The 27,412-nt window shown below is 38.2% G+C and overlaps 1 protein-coding gene across 1 annotated transcript in view; it reads left to right on the top strand.

The window, feature by feature from the left end:
* Positions 1-808: 808 nt before the first annotated feature.
* The window catches only part of LOC109922035 (THO complex subunit 2), a gene marked incomplete at its 3' end in the record, with an annotated part of 30,328 nt that continues 3,724 nt past the window's right edge, over positions 809-27,412 (top strand). Inside the window, exons 1-11 of the mRNA XM_048592368.1 lie at positions 809-1,087; positions 1,534-1,675; positions 2,434-2,591; positions 2,682-2,810; positions 2,960-3,091; positions 6,753-6,937; positions 11,427-11,611; positions 12,606-12,711; positions 16,198-16,643; positions 18,768-18,826; positions 20,248-20,283. Coding sequence (XP_048448325.1) covers positions 899-1,087; positions 1,534-1,675; positions 2,434-2,591; positions 2,682-2,810; positions 2,960-3,091; positions 6,753-6,937; positions 11,427-11,611; positions 12,606-12,711; positions 16,198-16,643; positions 18,768-18,826; positions 20,248-20,283 — 1,767 coding nt within the window. The remainder of the gene's footprint in view (positions 1,088-1,533; positions 1,676-2,433; positions 2,592-2,681; positions 2,811-2,959; positions 3,092-6,752; positions 6,938-11,426; positions 11,612-12,605; positions 12,712-16,197; positions 16,644-18,767; positions 18,827-20,247; positions 20,284-27,412) is intronic.

Raw genomic sequence — 27,412 nt, 5'->3', positions numbered from 1 at the left:
TATTGAATGAGTTTTAAAACATGCTGCCGGTACCCTAGCTGCCGATCAACACTGATACGCAAAGCTCTTCTGACATCAGCCCAAAGATTCCCTTTCATAAGCTTTAGCCTGTTCTTCTTTGTTCTGGTGGCTTACTTGTAAGTTAAACAATACATATATTTGTGATACAGTATATAATTCTAAAGACTTCTGTCTCATCTGTCTCAATGTAAGGATCAAGCTCTTAAGTTCGTTTCCAACTGTGGATGCTGGAGATCAGGATTGAGGCCCTTTACTGAAACTTTCTATGCAATGTGAATATATTTGCTCATAGCTGAAGGGTAATGGTAAATTGGAGATGTTCACTACCGACTACATGAAGGAATGCACCTCTGCCTCAGTTGCAGGCTGTATATGGAACTTGCTGTCTCAGCTGAAGCATGGATCTAATGTACGTGCAAAGGCCCAGTAGCAATAGGCACGCTGATGAAACAAGCCTCCATCTGGCATGATGAGCAGAAATCTCAATCCTTGACATCGTGTTCCGTTCAGTAACAGATGAGTGTTTCTTGACAATTTGGAATTTCTCATTTGACAGTGGCAATTTAGCTGTGTATAAGATTTAATTACAGCTCACCCCCAGCACCCAGACCACTATTAAGATCAAGGCCATTAAATGTATGAAAAAGTGCCAGAAAGAGGGAATATTAGTAGCTAACTCTAGTAAGGGAAAAGTGCAGTAAATCATGTTTTTTTTTCTGCAACAAATTTACTATATCTGAATATCAGAAGTCCTGACAAAACAAAAGTGTGTTTGTTTGCTTCTTTCTAGTCTAAATATGATGAACTGAAGAAAGCTGAAAAAGGGAACAAACAACAACAAAAAGTTCACAAGTATATCAATGCATGTGAATTAGTGATGGCACCTGTGCATGATGCTGTGGTCTCCCTTCATCCTCCCAAAGTATGGGATGACATCAGCCCTCAGTTCTATGCCACGTTTTGGTCTCTTTCCATGTATGACCTTGCTGTCCCTAATTCAAGTTATGACCGAGAAGTAAACAAATTGAAGGTCCAAATGAAAGCAATTGATGACAATCAGGAAATGGTAAGAATCTAAAAATAATATCTTTTCGTGAAATGCTTCTATTTGATTTCAGTGCTTTATGTCACCTGCCTTAAAACTGTTATTGGTCAAAGGCTCGTAATTTCTGTTGTAAAGTTTCATCAGTGTTTAATTTAAATGTTGAAAATACTAATTATACTAGATTATTGTGATTACTGCTCTACCTTCTGGATTTGAGGAGCAGATCATTGTTGGAGCACATCATTGAAACAGTTTAATTTCTTAGAATTACTACTTTAATTAAAGCAAATTCACAAGACTAATATTGTTTGTATTCAAGTGAACATAAGCAACTTTGTGTAGTTAAGTATTCTGAAGTTCAAATGTTAAATTATAACAAGTGGATACTAGTTTTTAGAAGTTTCAGTTTAAACATTTGTCCTTTGCAGTGCTGCATTGACAGCTTTTAATTTTTTTTCCTCAATAAGCCACTAAATAAGAAAAAGAAAGAAAAAGAACGCTGCACAGCTTTACAAGACAAACTCCAAGAGGAAGAAAAGAAGCAGTTGGAGCATGCCCATAGAGTTATGCAGAGATTAAAGCTTGAAAAGGACAACTGGCTACTTGCCAGTGAGTAGTAACAGAGGTTTAAATAACTCAGTACACCTGAGAAAGGTGTCATTGATGACCAGTGTCTGTATGCTAGTTAACATGACAATCTGTTTTAATCTTTCATAAGTATGAGTACACTACAAAAATGCAATGCTGGCATTTCTCACACCAGTTATTTTATGATGTAATGCATGCAGCCAGTAAATACAGCCACCAGATTAGTAGCTGCTAAGGTTCCAAATGCTCAGATAATATTGGCTTCTTACACCTGGTAAAAAGTGTTTCACCTCTGTATCTTCTGACCCTTGGTTCAAAGACGTGATGAATATATTTCATTACCAACTATCTTTTTAATTTACTGTTTCAAAGTGGTGCATCTGCATGTGTTGATATTAATGATTGCAGCTCAACTCTGGTGTTTAAGCAGAACGTAGTGTAGAACCAGGTATTGGTTAGGGTTTGATGCAAATTTGAACATGAGCGGCAGGGTTTTGAATGCTTTTATTGCTCTGCAAGGCTGCCCTTCTCCGTTACAGTTTAGAGATCTTCAAGCCATTGCCAAAATCATTTAATTTCATATGGACTGGGATTTCAACTTGTCTTGATTGTACCGTTACATTTTGGGACATTTAGAGTTGAATTTTCTCCATTATTTAAATTTAACATAACATTTAATGTAAAACTTATATTCCTCTCACGCAATTGTCGATTGTCATATTATTTTCTTCGTTTATAAGACATCTATTTAATTATATTTGTGCTATGTTTTCTCTCAGAATCAACCAAAAATGAGACTATCACAAAATTCCTTCAATTGTGCATCTTCCCAAGGTGTATTTTCTCAGCCATAGATGCAGTTTACTGCGCTAAGTTTGTAGAATTAGTTCATCAGCTGAAGACACCTAACTTTTCGACACTTCTGTGTTATGATCGGGTAACAAAGCTTTGGAACTTCATAAAAACAAAATCAATTTTGATATTTTTGATATATTGCAAATCATAAGGCACATTTTCTTGTCCTTAGGTCTTTTCGGACATTATTTACACTGTTGCAAGTTGCACAGAAAATGAGGCCAGCCGGTATGGAAGGTTTCTCTGTAGCATGTTGGAGACGGTAACCAAATGGCACAGTGACAGAACTATATATGATAAGGTAATCTTCTTCGATGTTTTGGATGCAGTATATTTCCTTGGTCTTGTGTCACATTATTTTAATACTTAGTGAACAAGGAGTTTTCAGTGTAACCATCTGTTATTTTGTCTCAGTTCTAAGCTTCTAAGGTCTTTTTGTTTTCTCTCTAGGAATGTGGAAATTACCCAGGGTTTCTCACAATATTACGAGCAAGCGGATTTGATGGAGGAAACAAGGCTGACCAATTAGACTATGAAAATTTCAGACATGTTGTACATAAATGGCATTACAAATTAACCAAAGTAAGCGTCATCTCTTAAATGTTCAGCTAGAATAAATGAAATCTGTGCCATTGCTGCCATTAGCCTAGCTTGGGGGTAGGTTGGTTGTGGATGGTGAAAATGCGGAGTATAATCTGCACCTAGTTTTGAAAATTGCAAATGATGAAAGTGCCCAGTCTACATCCAGCAACCCTAGAAGAGCTGCTATGCAGTAACAACATGAGTATTTTCAGTAACAGAATGCTGTCAAGCCAAAACAACGTTCTGTCCATCACAAATGAATCATGGGCTCACCTACTGTTTTTAAAAGTTGCATATATTTGTGCATTAGGACATGATTTCTGCAAGAAAAAAGAACATGTCCAGGTATCATGCCCTTCCTGAAATAAACAATTGCCTGGGTTTCGATAGTATTTTGCTGTTTTCTCATGGCAACACCCTGACCAATCAAAGTCGATCTTCCAACCATTTGGCACCTTTTTGTAATGAAGGGTGCATTGTTGCTTTCTTTGAAAATTAACATTCATGTGTTTGTCCTAATGAGTACAACGTGCCAAGTTTCAACAGTGTGTCTCTTTCTTTAAATCAGTGAGTTCTTCCAATTCAAGTTCTGTCTTACCAAGTGACTTTGTGTGTTGAGTCATAATTCTTCGACTATGAAAAATAAATTTTGCATTGGTGGAATATTAGATTTCTTCAAAGATAAATGTTCGTAGATTTTCCACAGAAACAGTTTGCTATTTCACCATTTGACGGTGATTCTGTATGTATGTCCCAATCTTTGATCCCTGTAAAAATATGAAAGTCGAAACTCAGAAAGCTAGCGCACAGGCAGCGGGTCATTGGGAAGGCTAATGGGATAGTGGCCTTATTTCAAGGGGGTTGTAATATAAGAGTAGTCAAGTTTTGCTGCACTTATGCAAGAAACTGGTGAGACCACATCAGGAGTATTGTGAGCAGTTTTAGTCCCCTTATTTATTAAAATAGTTCAGAGGAGGTTCAATAGTATGATCCCTGGTATGGAGGGATTGTTTTATGAGTGAAGGCTAAACAGATTGGGACTTTAATCACTGGAATTTAGAAGAATGAGAGGTGATCTCATTGAAGCTTTAGGATTCTTAAAGAGTTTGTCAGGGTAAATGCTAAGGGGATGTTTTTCTTAATTGGAGAGTCTAGGACCAGAAGGCATAATCTCAGAATAAAGGGCAAAATTTAAGACCGAGATGAGAGGAATTTCTTCTGAGGGTTCAGAGTCTTTAGAACTCCTCGCCACAGAGAGCTGTAGGGGTAGAATTCTTGTGTATATTTGAGGCTGAGATAGATTCTTGATCAGTCAGGGAATCAAGGGATATGGGAAAATGCATGAAAGTGGATGTGAGGAATGACAGATCAGCCATAATCCTGTTGAATGGTGGAGCAGGCTTGAGGGGCCAAATGGTCCACTCTTGTTCCTATTTGCTTTCTGTGAATTTTTCACTGTGATTGAATGCTGTCACCATTGCTTGATGTGAGGGATTCCTCCAATAGATGGCAGTAAAATAATGTTGGGAAAGATTAAATCTACGTGACAGATCTCAATAGGCTTTTGTGGGCAATCTTTGAGGTTAATGGCGGAGCTCGCACTCGATTGACTACATAATCTCTGGCTGTTATTTAATGGAACAGAAGTGATCAACCTTAACAATAATTTTATTGTAATGCTTAAGATAAGAGGGCTGAAAAGATCCCATTCAGTTCAGATGTTTGGATGCTGATCCATATTTAACAACCTGAATAAATTGCTGGTAAAATTGGTTTTGATCAGGACTGTAAACTCGGCAAGCAAATAGATGTTATGTTGGAAGGTTGGTCATTGAAACTTTTCAAATTTGAGATGATCTGGTAACTTTTCTCATCCATATTTTAGGAATTAGTCATTTATAAGAAGGAACTTTGTCGCAGTGATTTGAACTTAAAGGGTTAAAGCATTTTCCTCTGTCAACCTCTCGATTTCACTTCATTACACCATAAAGACTGGTTATATGTCATGATGTTGGGCTTACCTATTTCAACACTATGGTGTGACTTTAGAGTCAATATAAGATACTAATTTGTGCTTTTCCTGCTTCATGCAGGAAATCAAGTAATGCTATAAATACTCACTTATAGTGAACAAATATGTTTTTCTATGCGCTTGCGATCTGGTAGGGTTATTGGCAAAATTTGTATTAGTTTTGGAGCTTCGAATGTATTCTTGTTGGGACCTGAAGTATCACTCAAGTATGTAGTTATTAATTTGTATTTGTATGATTGGGGGAAAAAAGTCCCATTAGAAAATTATTTAGTGAGTTTCTCATATTTGAAATTATATTGCATGTGGGAAAATTTGTTGAACAAATATTAGGTTTTCCTAAATTCAGATGAGCTGTAGCTTTATTTCATGCTTGTTTAATTATTATTACAAACAGTGACGTATTTGGTCAATTTTGTTTAATTGGCTAGGTTTTGAAGAAGTTGAGGTTCACCGTGTCTCTCACTTTTATTTATTATATAGTGTAGGGCAATACGTAACCTCGGTGTTAACTGGAAGTGTTTAACTGGAAGTTAACACCAAGAGGTTAATTAGTAAAGCAGTGGTGGAATTGGTTAAGGCTCCAAGAGTCTTAGAGATTTACAACATGGAAACGTCAGTCGGACTTGTCCATGCTACCCAGTTTTCACAATTCATCTAGTCCCATTTGCCTGCATTTGGTCCATGTCCCTCCATACTTAACCCATCCATGTATCTGTCCAAGTGTTTCTTAAGTGACAAAATTGTGCTCGCCTCCTCGTCTATCTCTGGCAGCCGTTCCGGACACTCACCACTGTCTTCATGGAAAACATTGCACCCCGCCCCCCCCAGCCCTGTTGTATCTCTCCTCTCTCAACATAAACCTATGCCCTCAAGTTTTAGATTCCCCTACCACGGGGAAAAGCTGATGTCTATCTACCTTATCTGTGCAGCTCATGATTTTATAGACTTCTATAAGGTCACCCTTCAGTCTCCTGTGCTCCAGGGGAAAAAGTCCCAGTCAATCCAGCCTCTCCTTATGACTCAAACCCTCCAGTCCAAGTAGCACCCACTAAATCTTTTCTGCACTCTTTCTCGTTTAATTAAATCCTTTCTACAATAGGACTACCAGAACTGCACACAGTACTCCAAATTTGGCCTTATCAGCATCTTGCACAGCTGCAACAAATGTCCCAACTCCTATACTCACTGTTCTGACCAATGAAAGCAAGCATTCTGAAAGTCTCCTTCACTGCCCTGTCTACCTGTGACTCCCCTTTCAAGGAGCTATGAACCTGTACCCTTAGATCTCTTTGTTCTATAATGCCCCCTTGGGCCCTACCATTATTTGTGTAAGTCTTGCTTTAGTTTGACCTGTAATGCAACACCTTGTTTGTCCTTTTCACGCTGGCTTATATCTCAACTTAATTAACATTATCCATTACAAAGATCTGTAACAGGCGTTATTTTTAAAATTCGGGGATGAGCAGATTGTGTGTATTGAACGTGGCCACAAGATTGCTTTTTTTGCTTGCGTGATGAAAATTAACTCTAGCTATATGGGTAAATATATTTAAATACTGCCTATGTTTTACATACAAATAAGGTAAGCCAGAGATCGAAGATGTTGTCTAATTTTTTTTTAAATTTTAGGCATCTGTGCACTGCCTTGAAACTGGCGAGTATGTTCACATCCGGAACATATTGATCGTGTTGACTAAAGTCCTCCCTTGGTATCCTAAAGTATTGAATCTAGGTCAAGCATTGGAGCGAAGAGTGCATAAGATTTGCCAAGAAGAAAAGGAGAAACGACCTGATCTCTATGCTCTAGCTATGGGGTAACAAAGTGAAATCAAATGAATGTGAATTAATACAAATAAGTTAAATGAAAGATATCTGTTTCTTGCTTCAAACACGAGTTCTGAGCTGTGTTAGCTTAGAATTGAATTACTATTTGCCATGAGTAGATTAATAGATTAAAATAATTGAGAAAATCAAAAAAATGGACTAAAATGGCTAAAAATTAAGGGGGGAGTCTCATGTTGCTCGTTGTTTCTGACCAAGTGCCACAGTAATTTCAGGTTCAGGAAAGGCTGCGCTCAACAATGAAATTAACGAATTGTTGTCAGAAAGCATTTTTCCTTTGCTGTCTGATAACTATGGCATCTTACTCTTGTGCATTGAGTGGCATAAAGTTCTTGTACTTGCACTGCAGAAACCAAGTAAATTCATTACAACGAATTATCATGGGGTGATTATTTCATTACTGCCAATGAGCCCCATGTCACTGAAAATTAATTATTATAAATGCGGAGTGTCGTTCCTTTAAGTTTTAATTGTTGGAATATTTTGATCTAAGCCTATCCACAGTCCACAAGGTACAAGTAAGGAATATGATGAAACACTCCCCACTTGTCTTGATGAGTGCAGCTCCAATAATACTGAAAAGTCTTGACACCATACAGGACAAAGTTGACTAGTTGATTGGCATCACAAGCAAAAACATTTAATCCCTCCATTCCTAGTGAGTAGTAGCTTATACCATCTACATTAAACACTGCAGGAATTCACCAAGGTTCCTTAGATAGCACCTTCCAAACCACAACCACCACCATCTAAAAGGATTTGGGCACCTGTAAGTTCCCATCCAAGTAACTGATCATCCTAACTTTGACAGAAGGGCCAAATTTTTCTATGTTGCTGGGTCAAAATCCTGGAATTCCCTCCTATTTGCCATTGTGAGTATATAGCTACACCAAATGCAATGTGGCAGTTCAAGAAAACAGCTCTCTACCACCTTCTCAAGGGAACTGGGGCTAGACAATAAATGCTGGTTATGCCAGCAACACCAACATACCACCACCAACTAAAAGAAAACGTTTCAAGTTATAATGTTTTCATTTTACTATCCAAATTTTCATTCCCTTTGTTTAGTTCTCCTGTATGTGATTTGACTCTTTTTTTTTTGTTTTGTTTATTAATGGGCCATAGGTATTACACACTAGGCCAGCATTGTATTGTCCAAATCTAATTGCTGAAAGAATAATCAAAGTTGACCGATTTTTATTTTATTTTTTTTTGTGGGCCTGGAGTCATGTGTAGGCCAGGCTAGGTAAGGGTAATAGATTTCCTTCCATAATGGATATTAGTGAACCGTCTGTGCTTGTAGACAGTCAACAATGGTTTCAAATTCACCATTAGACAAGTATTTTTTTTACCCCAGATTTTTTATTGAATTCAGATTTCACTATCTTCTATCGTGGGTTTCAAACCCCGGTTCTGGATTACAAGTCCACTTACATTGTCACTTTGCTAGCAATTTACAATGATTTATCAATTTTTCTTTTATTTATTTATTTATTTATTTGCTTGTTTGTTTACTGATTGATGGGCCAAGGGCTTCACTGGCTAAGCCAGCATTTATTGCCCATCTCTAGTTGCCCCTTGAGAAAGTGGTGGTGAGCTGGTAAGAGTAAACCACATTGCGATGGGTCTGGAGTCACATGAGCCAGGCCAGGTAGCAGTTTCCCTAAAGGGGGGATAAGTTTTCCCTGATGATCGACAATAGTTTCATGGTCATCATTGGACTCCTAATTCCAGATTTTTATTGGATTCAAATTCCACCATCATTTTATTGAATTTAATTTCCCACCCCTGGCAGGATTTGAATCTGGGTTCCCAGGATGTTACCTGGGTCTCTGGATTAACAGTTTAGCGATAATACCACTAGGCCATCACCTCCCCCTAAAGTTTGAAAGATTCTGAAATTTGCAGTGCAATCTGATTGGTGAAAGTGATACCAAGTTTCTTTCCCTATTCATTCTAGTCACTAATGTCCTGTAGAGGGTGGAATGCATCTTCCACCTTACACTTCCAGCAACTTGCATCACAAAATATCCTAACATAAACTGGAATGGCAAGTCCAAAACAAGTAATGTATGCTGCTTGACCCTGAACTTTTTGGGCCATTATCTTTATTGAGTCTTGGTAAGATGTAATTTGAAATGAAGACCCTAAGTTCCACAGTTTATGACTACATGCGCTTCCTTCTGAAGGAGAAAATAATTGTTTGAAAATTTTGCTGAACAATCCAGTTTAAAAAAATAAGTCACTAAATGCAATTTACCTTTTTGAAATCTTTGCTCTGAAATTGCCAGGTCATTGAGCAAATGTATGTGCTGCAATAATGATTATTGAATTACTGAGTGAGGCTATTTGGTACAATGAAACAGGTAATTTAGATTTGAAATAAAACTTTTAAATGTGAAACTAGAGCCTAACTTGCACAAGCTGAGTAAAATTATTGCATAAATCATATTTCTTTAGCAAGTGGGAGGTTGAGAATGTACATTTCATATTCCAGGGGTAGCAAGCCCACTTTTAAAAAAAAATCAAAATTTGTTAACTTGACGCATGCCAAGGATTAAATGTGAAACTTGTTCTCATAATTCAATAAGTCTCCTCTTGGTAAAAAGAGGTGGATTATCAAAAGGGCAAATTTGTCTTGTTTTTTCTTGGCATGTTTTGTCTCAGAATTTGTTTCAACCTTTGTAGTGTCATATATGATGAGTCTTGTCCGTTTTATGCCTAGAAAGCTACAATTTCACTTCACTGGAGTTTTCAGTCAGTTTGACCTATGATTTTTTATATTACATGAAATTTTTTTGATCATGGCAACGTTTTTCTGAGGTTTAGCCTCGGCATAACTATAAAAGCAAGCAGTCACTGTGACCCAGAGAAAACTGAAAACCCGATGTTCAGGAATTCCCTTTAAATAGTCCCTTTTATAACTTCAGCTGTCCTAAAGCACTGCATAGCCATGAAAGTAATTTTGAAGTGTAGGCAATGGTGTTATTTATGGAATTGTATCTTCTTACCTAAGCGTAAGCCTCATAACAGCAAGGATTGTTGATGCTTGAATTGGTACATGTACTGAATGAGCAGCTTTCTGTTTATTGTGTGTCTGGAATGCCCTCTGGTGTCATGGGTAACCAAACTGTTTGGTACTAGGTCATTCAAACCAGATAGGCTATTTTTTTGCTGGTTAATGTTGAATTAGCTAATCTCAGCCTTTCAGCAGTTGAGGTGCAAGGAGAAATTTCAGTCAGGCTTGGTGTGCTAGATGTGTTGAGATCAAGTTTGACCATTCATGATAAAGTTTTCTGGTATTATCTCATCTCAAATGCAAAGCATGGTCATTTAGATGATTACTGGAGGTCTGCTGCAATTTATTAGATCTGTATTCTTGTATATTAGTCGTTTTAGGAGAAGAAAGGGAAGAAAATCCTGTTGGGGGAAACGATCTGTATATATTTAACACTAGGTGGCACTTTTATTCCATGCAAAGATGTAATATGCTATTTTCAATGTTTATTATTCACTGAGTGATGGAAAATTTGTCTATAAAATCATATTTTGCCAAAAAAGTTGCAATTTAAAGTACTTTCAGTATTTTTCAATCCCTGTGACTTTTTATTATTATTCCTCAATCAAATGGTTTATATAGTTGTGTTTTTTTATTTTGTTGGCTCCCCCTGAGCAATCTCTTATTTCTTTCAGTTATTTCTGAGTGATATTTAACTTTGGGCAATTAATGTAAGAATAGTGCAGTTTGCTTTCCAGCAGCCTAATTGGTTACAATATTTTTAATCTGTCTATTTGCATAGTGACCAAACCTGAGCTAGCCATCTTGGAGGATTTCGAGTCAGCATCTGTCTTAATTTAGTTGTTTGCTAAACCACGTCTTGACGCATTTAAAGGATTATAAATTGAGAGCAAATACAGCAAATTAGACGTGTATTCCTATATTTGAATTTCCAATATATGAAAAGTGAGTGCATTTTGGGTTTTTATCGATTTGAAGAGTATCATGAGTGTTTTGTAACCTTTGGCAAATGGGACTATAAAATCTTTCAGAGATGAATCCTGGGTCAGAGTTGGTCAAATCCAGCTAGTTTTGAAGACTTGACTGAGATAGTGACCTAAGTCAAATCAGTTAGGGATGCCAAATTTTCAGCAATATATGTTGATGTGAATGCAGACAGTAATAGGGCGCCTGCTTCATGATGCCTCTGGGAATTCTAGAAAAGTTGAAAGCTGTGCCATTCTCATTCAAAAAGAGCTATGTTTGGGTATCAGATATGATTCCTTAAAGTGCTTTGAAAAGTTCCACATTATGTATATGAGGTTTCCACTCAACAGTTAGTGCTTTTGTTTTATATTAGCACATGTTAATTGAATAATAGTTAGGTTATTTTGTAACTCCATTGATAGTTGTCTGCCAAGATATATTTTCTTTGCTTGTTTAACACTTTGTGCGACTTGCAGCTATTCTGGCCAGTTGAAAAGTAGGAAACCATACATGGTTCCTGAAAATGAATTCCACCACAAAGATCCCCCAGCAAGGAGTGCAACGCCTGCAACAGTTCAGAATGGACCAGGCACGGTCACACAACCTCCTGCAGCAGCCACCAATGCAGCTAAAGCGGAAGAAGGCACAAATGAGGAGACTGGTATTTACAATTGCTTGACTGTTTATTCCAATTAAAACTCAATCCACTAATCATCTTTGCTCAAGGTTTCATCAGATTTGTAGTTCAGGAATTCAGGAAAACTATTTCATGGGGCTAGATGTGGAATTCTACACCTGCATTGAATTTGCTGACCTCAGCCAGAGCAACTTGTGATGCTTTTTTTTTTGTTGCATATATGCCTATAAACTATTAAGAGGAAAAATCAAGACAGGTTTTTGACCACTAACAGGCAGCACACACTTATTGATATTGGACAAGGATTGGATAAACATTCACAGTAATGTCCACTGTGATTAACTATCCTTGGCAAAGCAGTTTTACAATGCTAAATGCAGCTTATCAGAGCTATATGGGACAGTTGATGACTGCAGCCAACTTCCATGATGCTTTCCAAAGAGAAATGGAGGGGAAAATTAACAATAATTTATTTTTAACTTGAGCTAAGTTGTAAATTCTTTTGGCGAATCCTGAGTACCTGATATGAAATGAAGCCATTATAAGAATTTAAATCACAGATATGTCATAAACCCACTGAATGGCTGAATAGGCTGATGAGGTGAATGGCCTTCTCCTGCTCATTTTGTTTCAGATCCAATTCGATTTGCATACTGATGAGTCAAGCTTTTGGGGGCCTTTGAAGGAGACGAGATTTCCCAGAAATGCTGAGACACCGATTAACTTCCTGGAGTTGTCATACTTTAGGCCCAGTATTTCAGACAAGCTTAGAGGCCTCCATACCCACCTGAAGAAGCAGCTGCAGGCCGCCCTGTCGCAGGGCCATTGCCCCCAGTCCACAGAGGTTGCCGAGCTGCTGAGGCTATTTTGTTTCTTTTCTTTTCAAGACTTTATCTTCACGTATCATGTTTGGAAATAATTTCTGATTAAATGTAGATATGGAGCACAAATTTGCAAAACAAGACTCACATCTTGAATGGAATGAACTGAAATGTGTGTTTTTATTTTATTCTTTTAGCAGATAAATTAAAGGAGAAATCTCAGAGTGCCATTAAAGTTACTAACAAAGCTGCTAATGCAACACCCAAAGTCACAGCCAGCAATGGAAGTAATGCTGTAAATAGGTAAGAATTTGGCTTTACACTGAAATTGCTGATATACTTTATACTTTATTTAATGGTAACTCATTGTGTTGAAATCTCAAAGTTCTCCCTGTTGTACATTATTTTTGAAGTGAGCTATCAGTTAGGACTGGATTGAAGAGAAATTTCTTGATTCAGAGGCTTGAAGTCATAGAGTCTTACAGCATGGAAACAGACACGTTGGTCCAACCAGTCCATGCCGATCATGTTCCCAAACTGAGCTAAGTCCCACCTGCCTCCACTTGACCCGTATCCCTCCAAACCTTTCCTTTTCATGAACTCGTCCAAATGTCTTTGAAATGTTGTAACTGTACCTGCATCCGCCACTTTCTCTTCGGCAGTTCATTTCCCACACAAACCAATCTATGTGCTTAAAAAAAAAAGTTTCCCCTCATATCCTTTTTAAATCTTTGTCCTCTCACCTTAAAATATGCCCCATAATTTTTAATTCCCCCATTCCAGGAAAAGACCCTTGTCATTCACCTTATCTATGCCCCCGCATGATTTTGTAAATCTCAAAAAGTCAGTACTCAGCCTCCCTGTGAAAAAAGACCAAGCCTTTCCAGTCTATTTTCGTATCTCAACCCCTCCATTCTTAGCCATATCCTGGTAAATATTTTCTGAACCCTTTCCATTTTAATACTTTCCTTCCTATAACAGAGCATTGAGAATTGCACACAGTTTGTGTATCTTTGGAATACACTAAACAGAGGGTTATGGATACTCTATATTCAAGGCTGTAATTTTAGATTTTTAATCCCCCAGGACCAATGGTTATGAGGAGTCGGTGGAAATAGAGTTGAGGTAGAAGATCAACATGATCATACTTAATGGCTAATGAAGCTTGAAGTGTTTTCTGCTGTATTCCTGCTTCTATTTTTTAGTTTTGTTATGAGGTTCCCTATTGGAATACGGTGTGCAGTTCTGGTCCCCCTGCTATAAGAAGGATGTTGTGAAACTTAAAAGGGTTCAGAAAATATTTACAAGGATGTTGGCAGGGTTGGAGGGTTTGAGCTATAGGGAGAGACTGAATAGACTGAGGCTATTTTCCCTGGAGCGTGGGAGGTTAAGGGGTGACCTTACAGAGGTTTATAAAATCATGAGGGACGTGGATAGGGTAAATAGGCAAGGTCTTTTCCCCAGGGTGGAGGAGTCCAGATCTAGAGGGCATAGGTTTAAGGTGAAAGGGGAAAGATGTAAAAGGGACCTAAGGGGCAACTTTTTCACCCAGAGGGTAGTGCATGTATGGAATGAACTGCCAGAAGAAGTGGTGGAGGCTGGTACAATTACAACATTCAAAAGGCATCTGGATGGGTATATGAATGGGGAGGGTTTAGAGGGATATGGGCCAAATGCTGGCAAATGGGACTAGATTTATTTAGGGTATCCGGTTGGCATGGATGAGTTGGACTGAAGAGTCGATTTCCATGCTGTATATCTCTATGGCTGTAAGTGCAATGATAACTGGGTAGCCATCTAGTCAGCCATTCTATTAGTGACACCTAATTAATAATCATGTAGTGCAATACCAGTTTTTTTTAGTGTGTTTAATTGACTCAGGAAATAGTTAAACTTTGTTCTTTAAATAGTACTCTTGAATGTTTAATATCCACTCAAATAAGCCAGTGTAATCTCTCTATCATCTTCCATGAATGGCAATCTCTCAATGCTGCTTGATATATGATCCAAGTTTGAGACCTGCTTGCTTTAGACCTCAAGCAACAGATAAGAATGTTAGAAATTTAGATTTATAATAAATTTCTCGGTAATAAGTACTTCTCAAACAGGAGTATGTTTTCTAATCACTTATAGGATGCAACCCTCACATACTGCCCATTCCTAATTGCATCTTGCTCATTTGGCAGCACTCTCCTTTCTGAATCAGAAGGTTCAAGTCTCACTTAAAGGCTTGAGCACAGAAATCAGAGCTAACGCTCCAATGCAAAATTAAGAGTGTACTTTTTGGAGGTTTTTTCTTTCAGCTGAGAATTTAAATCCAGGCGTCACCTGCCTGTTTTGTTGAATGTAGGGCATCCCACGATTTTACTTAAAAGTGGACCAGGACAATTAATCACGATGCCTTGACCAATAGTTATTCCTCAATCAGCATCACACCAGATAGATAATCTTTTTAATTACATTGCTGTTTTATGGAGATTGCTGTATGCGTATTGACTGCCAAGTTTCCTGCATTACAACGTGACTAAGCTTCATTAACTGTGCAGACTGCTTGTGAGAAGTGCTGTCTCAATGTGGGTGTTCCTTTTAATAGGGTGGTGGTGATTTGCCTTGCTGAATACAACCGAAAGGGACTTTCTAGACTGCTTCTGAGGACAGTTAAAATTTGCTTTGGCTGTGGAGTTAACAAATAGAACAGACCTAGTAAGAAAGGATATTAATGAACGGACGGGCTTTTGAAATTCAGTCGTTTTGTGGACATGACTGATTATTAACTTCTAATTCCACTTTTATTTTTGTTGACTTTACATCCCTAGCTGCCATGATGTGATTTGATCACGTGTGTCATTAGTGCACGATTTTGGGTTATCGGTAATCGGTACTGTAATGTGACCACAATACTGACATATCTTCTTTGTGATTTTGATTAGCCTGCCTTCACCGGAGAAGCTTCCAACTGTATTTATAAGATCTTGAGTGATTTAATGGCAAAGTTTTTATCTAAATTTAGGTTACTACTATATAATTCAGTGAAATATGAGAAATTTACAAACCTAATCCAGGTATCAATTGACAATGCTGAACATAGGTCATAAAAATTGACACTGCTTGCTTACTTGCAAATGATCTTTTCATGACAATAGGGAAATGAGAATGCTTTCATGACATTACAGATTAAAAGAAATTGTTGCTGCATAAAAATGAGAATTTTATTGTACTGCACTCACTGTAAACAGTGATTCATCAATCAGTTATTTTCACCAGACTGAAACCTGGATAGTAAGTATGTCATGAGGAGAAATTGGTTTGACTGAACCTTTATTCACTGGAATTGAGAAGAAGGAGAGGGAATCTGATGAAATGTATAAAATTCTAACAGGGCTGAACAGACTGGATACAGGCATAATATTTGCCCAGATGGGAGGGTTCAGAACAAGGGGTTATGGTCTCAAGATACATAGCAGACCACTTTGGACTGAGATTAAAAATTTCCTTCACTTAGGGTGGTAAACCTGTGGAACTTTCTACTACAAAGGCTGTAGAAGTGAGTTACTGAATATATTTCTGACAGAAACAAGCTAAAGGTGTCATGGGGAGAAAGCAGAAGTCTGGCATTGAGATAGAGGATCTACCTTGATCCTGTTGAATGTTCAGGTGGCCTTAGTGAGCTGAATGGCCTACTGCAATTTTCAATGTTTCTAGTTGAAAGTGAGTTTTTTCATAACGTTGAGTCATCTACTCCATTTCATGTGGAAACTATTTTGATGTACTTCACACTTTTTTTTCCAGCAACAAAGTAACAAAAGAGAAGGAAGAGAAAGAAAAAAGTGGGAAAGAAAGAGACAAGGAGAAGACCATTCCAGCTGTCCCTCCAGAGGCAAAAGCAACAGTAAAAGATGCGAAGGAGAAATTGAAAGAAGAACGGGCAAACAAAGAGGAAAAAGTACGGGAGACCAAGGAGAAAACACCAAAAGCTGATAAAGAGAAGGAGAAAGAGAAAATCAGGAAGGAAGAGAAGCCAGCAAAGGATGATAAATCCAGGTCGACATCCAGTTGTCCTGAAGCAAAGCTACACTCTGAAAAGGAGAAAGAAAAGGAACCATCCAAGGAGAGAGATGCACTAAAGGAAGCCAAATCCAAAGAAAGTCACACAGGCACTAAAGGAGAAAAAGCAGCTGCTGCTGGGTCCTTGAAGTCCCCAGTTCCACGTTCAGAATCTTCAGAGTCTGAGAGGGGTAAGTTTAAGAGATACTGCCTTCTACCTTATTTTAAAGTTGTTTAAAGATCTTGAGCAAGTAATAGGATTGATGTAGTACTGATTCCAACAGCAAAGTATCTACAGTACTTGTTTTGTAACATGACTTTTCTCATGACTTGCTGTGGGCTTTTGGTTGTCATGCAAACAAGATTCAATGGATTTAGCAGAAGTGAGTTACTTTTGTTTGAATTTTGCCAGTCTTTCTAAGAAACTTCTAATATGTCATTTTTGACGTTATCGAAAATATAACAATATGTTCATAGGTAAAATCATGAAAACATAATATGTTTTACTGGAAGACTGCATTGAATTTGTTGAAATATGAAAATGCAAATCCAGGGTGACAATGGAGATAAGTCAGAAACTCTCTTCGATGAGATGGTGCAATCAGGCTCTATTCACCTGAACTAAGAAAGGAGAGTGCCTTCATATTGCAACTTTTACAACCTTGTAATGTCGCAAAGCAATTCACAGCCAATTAAATACTTTTAAAATGTGATTAATGTTCTAACATGACAACCTGTCTTTGCTAAAATAGAGGTAAACTCGTCAACCAGACCTAACAGAAAAATTGCACCAGCAGGTGTAAACTCATTTAGCCCAGGTATCTTTTTGTAATAATATTAGGGAAGGAACAAATGTTGGCCAGATCTGATTCAAAATCTTTGCTGTTTGTTACGTCATGCTGTACAACCATCAGTGTTGGTAGTTAGGCTCTCATTTGTTTAAAGTCTCATTTGGAACACATCTCTCGGATCTCCACCAAAACCACTAAGCAACATGATATGCCCACCTCTTGGAGCAGGAATTGAACCCGTGGTGATTTGGTTCAAATACAAGTGTGTGGCAACAGAATCATAGCTGACAGCAAAGATAAAGCTAATTCCTAAACAAGGCATAAAGAAAGAGAAAGAGTCGAATTTCCTCCTCAAATTGACGAGGTGGGAGGGGGAGTTGCTGAGATTGGCTGACTGTGATGCTTCACTTAGATGCTTCTATTTATACCCTACTCCACTTCACAATATTGCAAGATAACCCAGGAGCATCCCTTCTAAAAAAAAATTATAACCTATTTAAATTTAGCACATCTGTCTGAAGCTTGTTTCAGAGCGTGAAGTATCTGATTATTTAGTATTCAACTTGTCCAAGAATCCACGCTGTCTGCATTTTTTTACGTATGTCAGCATGATAGTTCTATCACTGTCTATTTTGTTGTACAGACACCTGTTGGTTAATAGTAAAGATTTTACTTTAAGTGTAATGATGCATTTCAGGGGTTTTATTTCCAAAATTGGTTTGTACTTTACTATATGGTAGCAAGTACACATTTTAAATAGCACATATTTCTTCAAAGTCCATTTTTAACACTGTACCTATTCACAAGTGTACAAATATCATCCATTATTACCACCAAGTGTACAAACTACTCATTAGACATTGGTAACAAATAAGGTCAACGGAACCATGGCTGAAACTTGTACCACAGCACCATCTCATGGGTGTTACAGTTATTATGTTGCAAGTGGGTGATGCTTAATCTAATACATAATGAAGTAAACTATGAGAACAAAGTGCAATCTCTTGAGGGACTTTTAAATCCTTTAACATTGCCCTCTTCTTGGTCTTGCTGCAAAGGTTCAGACTATTGAGTCATGTTTACTGTATGTGATAGTTGGACAAAACAAATTTTTACTTAATGACCGTAAGACAGGATTAAAATATTGAGCCTGAACCAAATTTGATGAGACTTGTTTTTCAGTTCTCTTCAGAAATTTTTAAAAGGAAACTTAATTCAAGTCTTCAGGTAACTACTTGATAGTGAATTTGCTCATGAACTTTCACAATCTCTGAGGCATCTATAATTTTCCCAGTTGTCTCATTCCTATTGTGATGTTTCATGACGTGTAGCAAATATTTGTCGGCTCTGTATCTTGTTTGTAAACAATTAGTATTGATGGCACTAATTATAATGTATTTAGAATATAGCTAAGGAGAACCGTGTAAAGAGTAGTTTTAAAGTAACTTTTCTACATTTGCAATGTGCTGGAAGCAGCAACTAGAATGTAGCAACATAATAACTGTAATACTTCTTCTGTTTCAGAACAAAAACGACGCAAGCTTGATTCCCACTCTTCACCATCACATTCCACTACTGTAAAGGTTAGTATAGCCTAAGGAAGGCACCGTCAATATTAGGCTGTCCTGTTTGGAATACCGGTTTTCTGGAAATAATCGTCATCCTTCAAGTGATACAAGGTGCACAATGGAGCCTCTGGAGGTTTCTTTTAAATAGAAAATGCATTCATTTTCTTTATTGGACTTTTTAATAAGCAAATTTTATATAAAAGGCTTCAAGGACCTAGCGAAAATTGTAAATAGTAAGAGGAAAATGCAAGAATATTTTTCTCCGAAGTGCCTCAAAATTGTATTAAGTGGTCAGTTTTTGGAGAGCAATAATGCTACAAGCAAAATAAATTCAAAGTGGAGTCGCAAACGAGGTGCCGGCACTGAGTGAGAAGAGTGTTTCAGCACTGAAGAATGTTGGAGTTGTTCAGAATTACCGGATACCTCTGGATACATGAGGCCTGCTGATGAGCATACTACCAATTCGTACCTTCTAGGAAGGAAGTAATGGAGGGGATTCCATTAAAGTCTTAATATCTCCTTGGTGATCAGATCTCCTGTAGTTGTGTAAATTCTATCAGCCTGCAGCTGTTGTTAGTATCTTCCCTTCGTGGGTTTATTTTCCCTTGGGGGTGCCAGCCTTTTGAATCCTGCCTTAGGAAAAGCAGATATGGCAGCAAAGCCCGCCTTCCAGCCAAGAGGGCCGATGGCATTCTACGCAGCACGAAACCTGGGTGTATCCTAATAGAAGATTCAGGGCAGATGCTTCCTTGCTCCGTTTGCTGTATTTATTTTAATGTAGATGAACCCCCACGAATCCTTGAATTTGCAGTGGGTTGAAACTTCGAGCTGTAAGTTCCAATTCCTGGATGCAGTGCACTCGAGGGAGGTTAAAGAGCCCATTGTGGTTTGTTGAGCTGCACCTATTTACAAAATTAACATTTTTTGCATTGAAGTTAATTGTTCACTTAGTATACTTACACGGGAAACCGAGTTCCATAATGTAATCAAATTTAAAGATATAGTTTAACTTATTTGACATTGTGCATATTTGTTAATAGTAAAGATTTTACGTTAAATGTTATTGTAATGATGAATTTCAGGGGGTTTTATTCCATAATTGGTTTGTACTTTACTGTAAATTAGCAAGATAGTTAATATATGCACCACAGTCATGAACAACAGTGTCAGATGTAGATTTAAATGATATACCTAAAAGAGTTTGAAAAACCATTTCTCTCGTATCAAACTGTTTCCTGGTACACAGATTTTTAAATGCATTATTGTCAAGTTTTCTGTCTTGCCCAGTAAGCATAACAGTTCCTAAAGCCTAGTTCCTAAAGGTGTAACTGCATGTCAGAAGCAAGACATTACACAGGTCGTCAACTTGCATCCCAAAGTCCTCTGGTGTCTGAGAAGCGCCGCAGCTCATCTGTCATCTCCATTCATTCCTACAGGATGGTCTCGGAGATCACAAGGAATCTTCAGCAAAGGTTTGACTTTTGAGCTTTATCTTGAGATTTGAGCCTTATTTTAACCATGTTATTTTTATTGGTAAACTTTTGTGAGAAACATAGCATTTTTAATGATTTTATTCGCTGTAATTTTGCAATATTTTGCTGCTTACCAGTTATAAATATTCAGTGGAGTTATTTTTCCTGACAGTTTCTAAAATGCTTCAGTTCAAGTTTTCTAATTTTCTGTTTCTTTTTGGTATATTATTTACTTCTGTTAAACTGAGCCAAATGTTGACAGCATTAGCTTTTTTAAAGCATTGCACACAGAGCAGGAACATGTTTGTTCTTGGTTTAAATCAGATCAGAGAATCCCTACAGTGTGGAACCAGGCCATTCGGCCCAACGAGTCCACACCCAACCCTGCAAAGAGCATCCCACCCAGACCCACCCTCTACACCATCCCTGTAACTGCATTTCCCATGGCTAATGCACCTAACCAATACATCCCTGAACACCGTGGGCAATTTAACATGGCCAATCCACCTAACTTGCCCATAGTGGGAGGAAACCAGAACACCTGGCAGAAACCCACGCAGACATGGGGAGAGCATAGAGACTCCACACAGACAGTCACTTGAAGTTGGAATTGAACCCGGATCCTTGTTGCTGTGAGGCAGCAGTGGTAACAACTGACCCACTGTGCCACTCCGAAATTCAGCTGCATGTGTACTCTGCTTCTGGTGAAGGGGATAAAAACATATTTTGAATCTTCATTATGATTCAGGACTGCCTGCAAAAATGTGAATGTGACACGAAGATTGGATCAGGCTTGATTGTGGTGCCCTTTGCAGTTGAATTGCTGACCAGTGCAGTATGGTTAGATTTGCTTATGAGGAATAGCCTGTAGGTTGGTTACTGGGGTGTCATTAGAGGAGGTGAAGATGTGTTGCTGTCGGTGCCAGGCAGATTAGATGCTGTAACAAATCAGTCCCATCAAAACTGAAAAGGAGAAAACTCAGGATGTGCATGTATTAGGGGGGAATAAGCAATGAAATTGGAGTCCTGAAAATTCTCAGCAGTTGATTGGCTGGTTTTATAAATCGTATTAGACTTGATTCAAAATTGAACTTTGATCTATGCATAAAAGCAAAATACTGTGGGTGCTGAAAATCTGAAATAAGAACATAATGCTGGAAAAGTCAGCAGGTTAGGCAATGTCTGTGAACAAAAATAAAGTTAATGTTTTAAATCAATGACCTTTCTTCAGCACTTCCAAATCAAGCTCCGATGAAAATATTAACACTGTATCTCTCTGTAGGTATTGCCTGACTTGAGTTTTTCCAGCAAATTTTGCTTTTGATCTTTGTGGATTTTTGCTACAATGATATTTGCAAGTAACTAAACGTAATCTGAGAAATCCATAAATTGAAAAGAAATATTGTACTTTGATATTGATTTTGATGCAGTTTTGCACAAATACTGAACAAGCTTAAATGATGGCTCCTTTGCTCAAATGTTTAAATTATCAAAGTTTACAATTACCTTTGCAAAGTGCAAGATTGACTGTATAAATGTGCTTGAAAATTCTGTGAACTAACACACTTCTAATTTGTGTTATTTATTTCTTGTGATAAATTACACTAGCTTGTTAGCTTGAATTGGCATTTAAAGCACACCGTAATAAATTTTGAAAATACAACCCAATTTTCCAATGGCAAGTGTCTTTTAGTAAGTTGTTAAAACTGGGTTTCACCTGATCAGTAAGTCAACGGGGTGACATTCATTTTTTATTTGAACAAAACAAAATGTTATTCACTGTACTGCAGATATCTTTCGTATGCCCTTTTAGACTCCAAAATATAATGACCGTTATTGTACACCTTCATGAAACATTCATTTTCTGGGTTTGACAGTCAGAGCAAAATTGTCACTCAAATTAATTTCTAACTTGCAAAGCTCAAAGTAATTTTTCTTCCTTCATCCATCTACTTAAACCATCTAGATCAATAGAAAAACTTAACATTTCGTAGCAACCAATCTTTTTCAGCTGTTTGTGTATAGTTTGACAGAAAGTAATCACATAAAATACTTCTGCATATGTTACATATCTCTAACCATTTTGAGCTGGGGTGAGGCAATGTCATAGTGATGATGTCTGTGAAGTAGTTATCTAAAGGATGTTCTTGTTAGAGTGAAAGGTAAGGATGGTAAGATGAGGGAGCAACGAATGAATAAAGGTATTGAAATTCTAGTCAAAAGTAAAGAAGAACCGTATATTAGATATGGACAACTGGGACCGAATTAATCTCATGAAGAGTATAAAGAGTATGGAGGCATTCTTAAGAGGGAAATCAGGAAGGCAAAGAGGGGATATGAGATCCTTGGCAGGTAAGGGTAAGGATAATCCAAAGAGATCCTACAAGTACATGAAGAACAAAAGAGCAACTAGAGGGAGAGTAGGGCCCCTTAAAGATCAACCAGATTGTCTTTGTGTTGAGCCTCAGGAGAGGGAGAGATATTAAATGAATATTTCACATCAGTTTTCACTGTGAAGAAGCAGATGCTATAGAACTCGGGGGAAATAAATATTCACATTAGAGAAAAGGAAGTGATGAAGGTCTTAAAAAAACATAAAGATGGATTCATTTCCGGGACCTGATCAGGTGTATCCCAGGGTGTTGTGGGAAGTTAGGGGGCCTGCAATTTCCTTCCGTGTTTGTTTCTGACTTCCAGTATCTGCAAATCTTTTGTTTTTTTTTTATTAAGGATAACACCATGTTAGCTTTCCTACTTGGTTGTTATACCTGCATTCAAACCTTTTACAATTCATGCACTAAGACACCCAGATAATCTGCATCTCAGAGCTCTGCAATCTCTCACCATTTACATAACTTTTTTTTCATTCTTCTGCCAAACTGGACCAATTTCACATTTTCCTGCCGTATGCTCCTTTTGCCACATCCTTGTCCACTCCCTTAATAATGTCTCTTTATATTAGTCTTCCTCATAACTTAGTTTCCTATCTGTCCTTGCCTCATCATCAACTTTAGCAACTATACCATTGGTCCATTTATCCAAATCATTTATAGAATTGGTTAACAAAAAAATTGAGACTCCAGCATTGAACCCTATGGCACACCATTTGTTAGATCTTAGCAATCTGAAACTTACCTGTTTAGGCCTGCTCTGTAACTGGCCAACAAGAAACTATCATCTGTTCAGGGTACTCTTACCACCTGCACCATGATCTTTTCTGGTTCATTCAACACAGATTGGGCAAATGTGAGTCTCCATTCTTTGTGGCTTTGTTTTGCACACAATACGTTTTCCCAATAACTTTGTTGTTTTTCAAAAGAGCTGCTATTCAACCAGTTTAAACTGGCCTACTGAAGGATCAGTACTAAGTGCAATGTTGAGCATTAACACTGCACGCATCATTAGATTGTATGGACATTATCTTTTAAATAGCTGATTTGGCACATTCCAATGATGGAATATTTTTCTTTATTTGACTTTGCACATTCTTTAGTTCAAGTTATAAATCTGAGAGTGGGAAATTCTAATAATGTATGTGCTTTAGTGAATGAAGAACTAGCAAACTTAAGAAAGACTGATGTTTTTTTTTCCAACTGAGATGTTTGAAAGTTTTTGGTGTTTTAGAAGGAGCACTTGATAGTTTCCTCTGCTGCCTATTTTGCAGGTTGCATGGTGTTTTCACTTCGTCTGATTCTTACACTGATAGAATCTGCTAAAACTTCATCACCACAACTCAGAAATCCTTAAATAATTCTCACATTGTAGTTATCCTCAGATTGTGGTCATAGTTCTTTCTGAGAGGGGTCAGTTATGCATTCAAATTTCAAATTATCAGTTAGTATGGTGGTGACTGATGTTGCACCTATTTTTGAGTTGCTTCCAGCTAAATGTTCTGAGGAGTACATTATGTTGTTATTTGAAAAGGAGCAGCAGCGTTTTTGCTCTTGGGCTTCCTTTAACATTACACTTGGCTTGGTTGGTTTAGTTCCTGGTTAGAATTTTACAAAAAGAAATGAAATATACCCTCAAACCAATTTTCCAGTTTCCTTTTTCAATTTCCTGTTCCTCTTTTTTGTTTGCTTGCTTCTGTTTCCTTTCCTTCGTTTGCTTTCTTTTACATCTTTATTTTCTCGATTTTTCTTAGCCAGTCTTCCTTCTCTCTCTGACTCTTTCTCTTGATCATCCCACTCTCTTTTATCCTGTTTTCCCCAGGTCCTCCTTTCCTCTCTTCCCAACCCATCCTTCTCAAACCTTCCTTAGCATTAAAAAAAACTGATGTCATAAAGGGAGCACATTTTATTTAACACGTTTGTTTTTGTGTGTCTAGTCAAAGAGCTGCTGTGAAATTGAGAAACCATAAGCAGTTCTATTCAAAAATGTTGTGAAAACTGTTAGTTATTTTTCTTATAATTTAAAGGTGATTACTTTGACTTGAACTGGTAAGCAAATTGAGCCTGGTCTCGAGCTTTAATGGCTGTCAGTCAAATAGATTAGTTGTGGGCTTAGCTGTTGTCTGCTGGTGGAGCTGTTGGTATTACGGTGGGAGCTTTCACCTCTGCGTTAGCCTTTCCAAGATAGATGTAGCACTGGTTTGGTTTTCTATGTAACTGGAGCAACAACCTTTGAATAAGAGAGCAACGATTGTGGGTGTTTACTGTTCATATTCTCCTGTTCTATAAAATATTGGGCCTTGACAGTTTTGTAGTTCTATAAACACAATGGACTGTAATTTCATATGGTTGGGCATTTGCAAAGCTTTGTCTACACACTTGAGCTTTACAGTTTGTTCCCTGAAAAGTTGTTGAATAAGTGATCTGCTAACAACCAGAGAGGGAAACAGGGCATCCTGAGGATCAAATGAATAGATAACTCAAGACACGAGGCGGCTTGGTGGCACAGTGGTTAGCACTGCTGCCTCACAGCAACAGGGACCTGGGTTCGATTCCACCCTTGGGCGACTGTGTGTGGAGTTTGCACATTCTCCCTGTATCTGTGTGGGCTTCCTCTGGGTGCTCTGGCTTCCTCTCGCAGCCCAAAGATGTACAGGTTAGGTGGATTGGCCATGCTAAATTGCCCGTAGTGTTCAGGGATGTGTAGATTAGGAGATGGGTCTGGGTGGGATGCTCTGAGGGTTGGTGTGGACTTGTTGGGCCAAAGGGCCTGTTTCCACACTATAGGGATTCTGTGATGTATGATTATCCCTTTTAACCAATGAGGTTTAATAATTGGGAAATAAACAGCAGAGGCATGAAGAGGAGCATGAATTAAAGAGGTTGAGTTTAATGTCTAATTGTGTAAAGAAAGAGCAAAGAAGAGTCAAAGGAAAAGCTTTAAGAAATTACATTTATTTTAGTCTTGCTGATTTGAAAACCTAGAATATCACCACCTACTTACTCTTGATATTTGGTGCCAAAGAGCCTAATTGGCAGTCATTAACATATCACATTGTTAATAGGAGACATATGCTTGTAATTACTCTCCTGAAATACGTATAATGGGCTTAGTTCATACCCAATATGCAAATATAGTAACTTCTTGCTTTTCAATGAATTGAGACAGTGTCATTTTCTCAAAGGTAATGGTATAACCATCATCCCAACACATTCAGCAACTTCTGAATATTAACATTTAACTGTGAATCTGCTGTTTCACTGATGCTTAAGTAATGTCAGTTGTCATTGGCCTCTTGGTTGACACATTCTTTCCCAACACTGATCACAGTGTATGATACAAATAGTTCAAATTAAATTCCCTTAGCTGTTGTTTGAGATCTTTATCTGCTTGCACAGGAAATGTGTCAGCTTTATATGGATGAGCTCCAGTGTAACTTTTACTCTAACAGAAGTAATTATATTGGCCCAGAAGTTCTGATTACCATCTGAACAGATCCATCTGACAGTTGTCACATTGTGTAATGTCCACTTATAATTTTTCTGTTTTTAGAGTTTGGCTGCTTCCATTGTAGCCTGCTGTTTAATCCTTGATGCAGAATAACAAGCAGGGGTCAGGTCTGTTTGGAGGATGAGCAGAGGATTGGATCTTGGTGGTGAGAGGAGGTTTCTGTTGGGAGTGGAAGTGAATAGGACAGGTGGACATATGGGATTGGGATTATTGGCATGGAACTTGAGTTAGATTGAGGTGAGGTGGGTAAAGTCATGGAGTCATACAGTATGGAACAGACCCTTCAGCCCAATTTGACCATGCCAATCAACTTTCCTAACGAGATTAGTCCCATTTGCCTGTACTTAGCCTATATCCCTGTAAACCTTTCCTTTCCATGCCCCTGCCCAAATGTCTTTTAAGTTGTAACTGTACCTGCTGGCAACTTATTCCATATACACACCACCCACTGTTTGAAAAGGTTGCCCCTTAGGTCCCTTTAAAATTTTTCTCCTCTCACCTTATACTTATGACCTCTAATTTTGACTTCCCTGCCCTGAGGAGAAGACATTTGCTATTCACCTTATCTAAACCAAACATGATTTTATAAACCTCAATACGGTCACTCCTCAACCACCTATATTCCAGGGGGAAAATGTCCTAGCCTATCCAGCTTCTCCTTATAACTCAAATCCTTGCCCTGGTAACATTATTGTAAATCTTGCCTGCACCCTGTCCAATCTAATAATATCCTTACTACAGCAGGCATATGCTACTGGCTATACACCCAGACCCTTGCTAAAGCAGATAGTAGCAGAGTGGGAATGTCACTGGGTTTGTAATCCCAGAAGCTAATGCTCTGTGGACACGGGTTCCACAGGGCCCCTGGTGGAATTTCAATTCAATGAAGCAAATCTGGAACTGGAAGCTCGTCCCGGGGATGGTGATCAGACCGTAACTTCCCCTCCTCGGTGGTCGAGAACGCCCTCAACCGTGTCTCCCACATCTCCCGCACCTCATCCCTCACACCCCGTCCACGCAATAACAACCAAAAAAGAATCCCCCTCGTCCTCACGTACCACCCCACCAACCTCCGGATCCAACGCATCATCCTCCGACACTTCCGCCATCTGCAATCCGACCCCACCACCAAAGACATCTTTCCCTCCCCACCTTTATCTGCTTTCCGGAGGGACAACTCTCTCCGTGACTCCCTCGTCCGCTCCACACTCCCCTCCAGCTCCACCCC

The sequence above is a fragment of the Rhincodon typus genome, unplaced genomic scaffold (genome assembly GCF_021869965.1).
Source record: "Rhincodon typus isolate 14 unplaced genomic scaffold, sRhiTyp1.1 hic_rhity00001087, whole genome shotgun sequence".
In the NCBI taxonomy this organism is placed as follows: Eukaryota; Metazoa; Chordata; class Chondrichthyes; order Orectolobiformes; family Rhincodontidae; genus Rhincodon; species Rhincodon typus.
The sequence above is the reverse complement of the archived record's forward strand: the minus strand, read 5'-3'. Positions and strand labels throughout refer to the sequence as shown.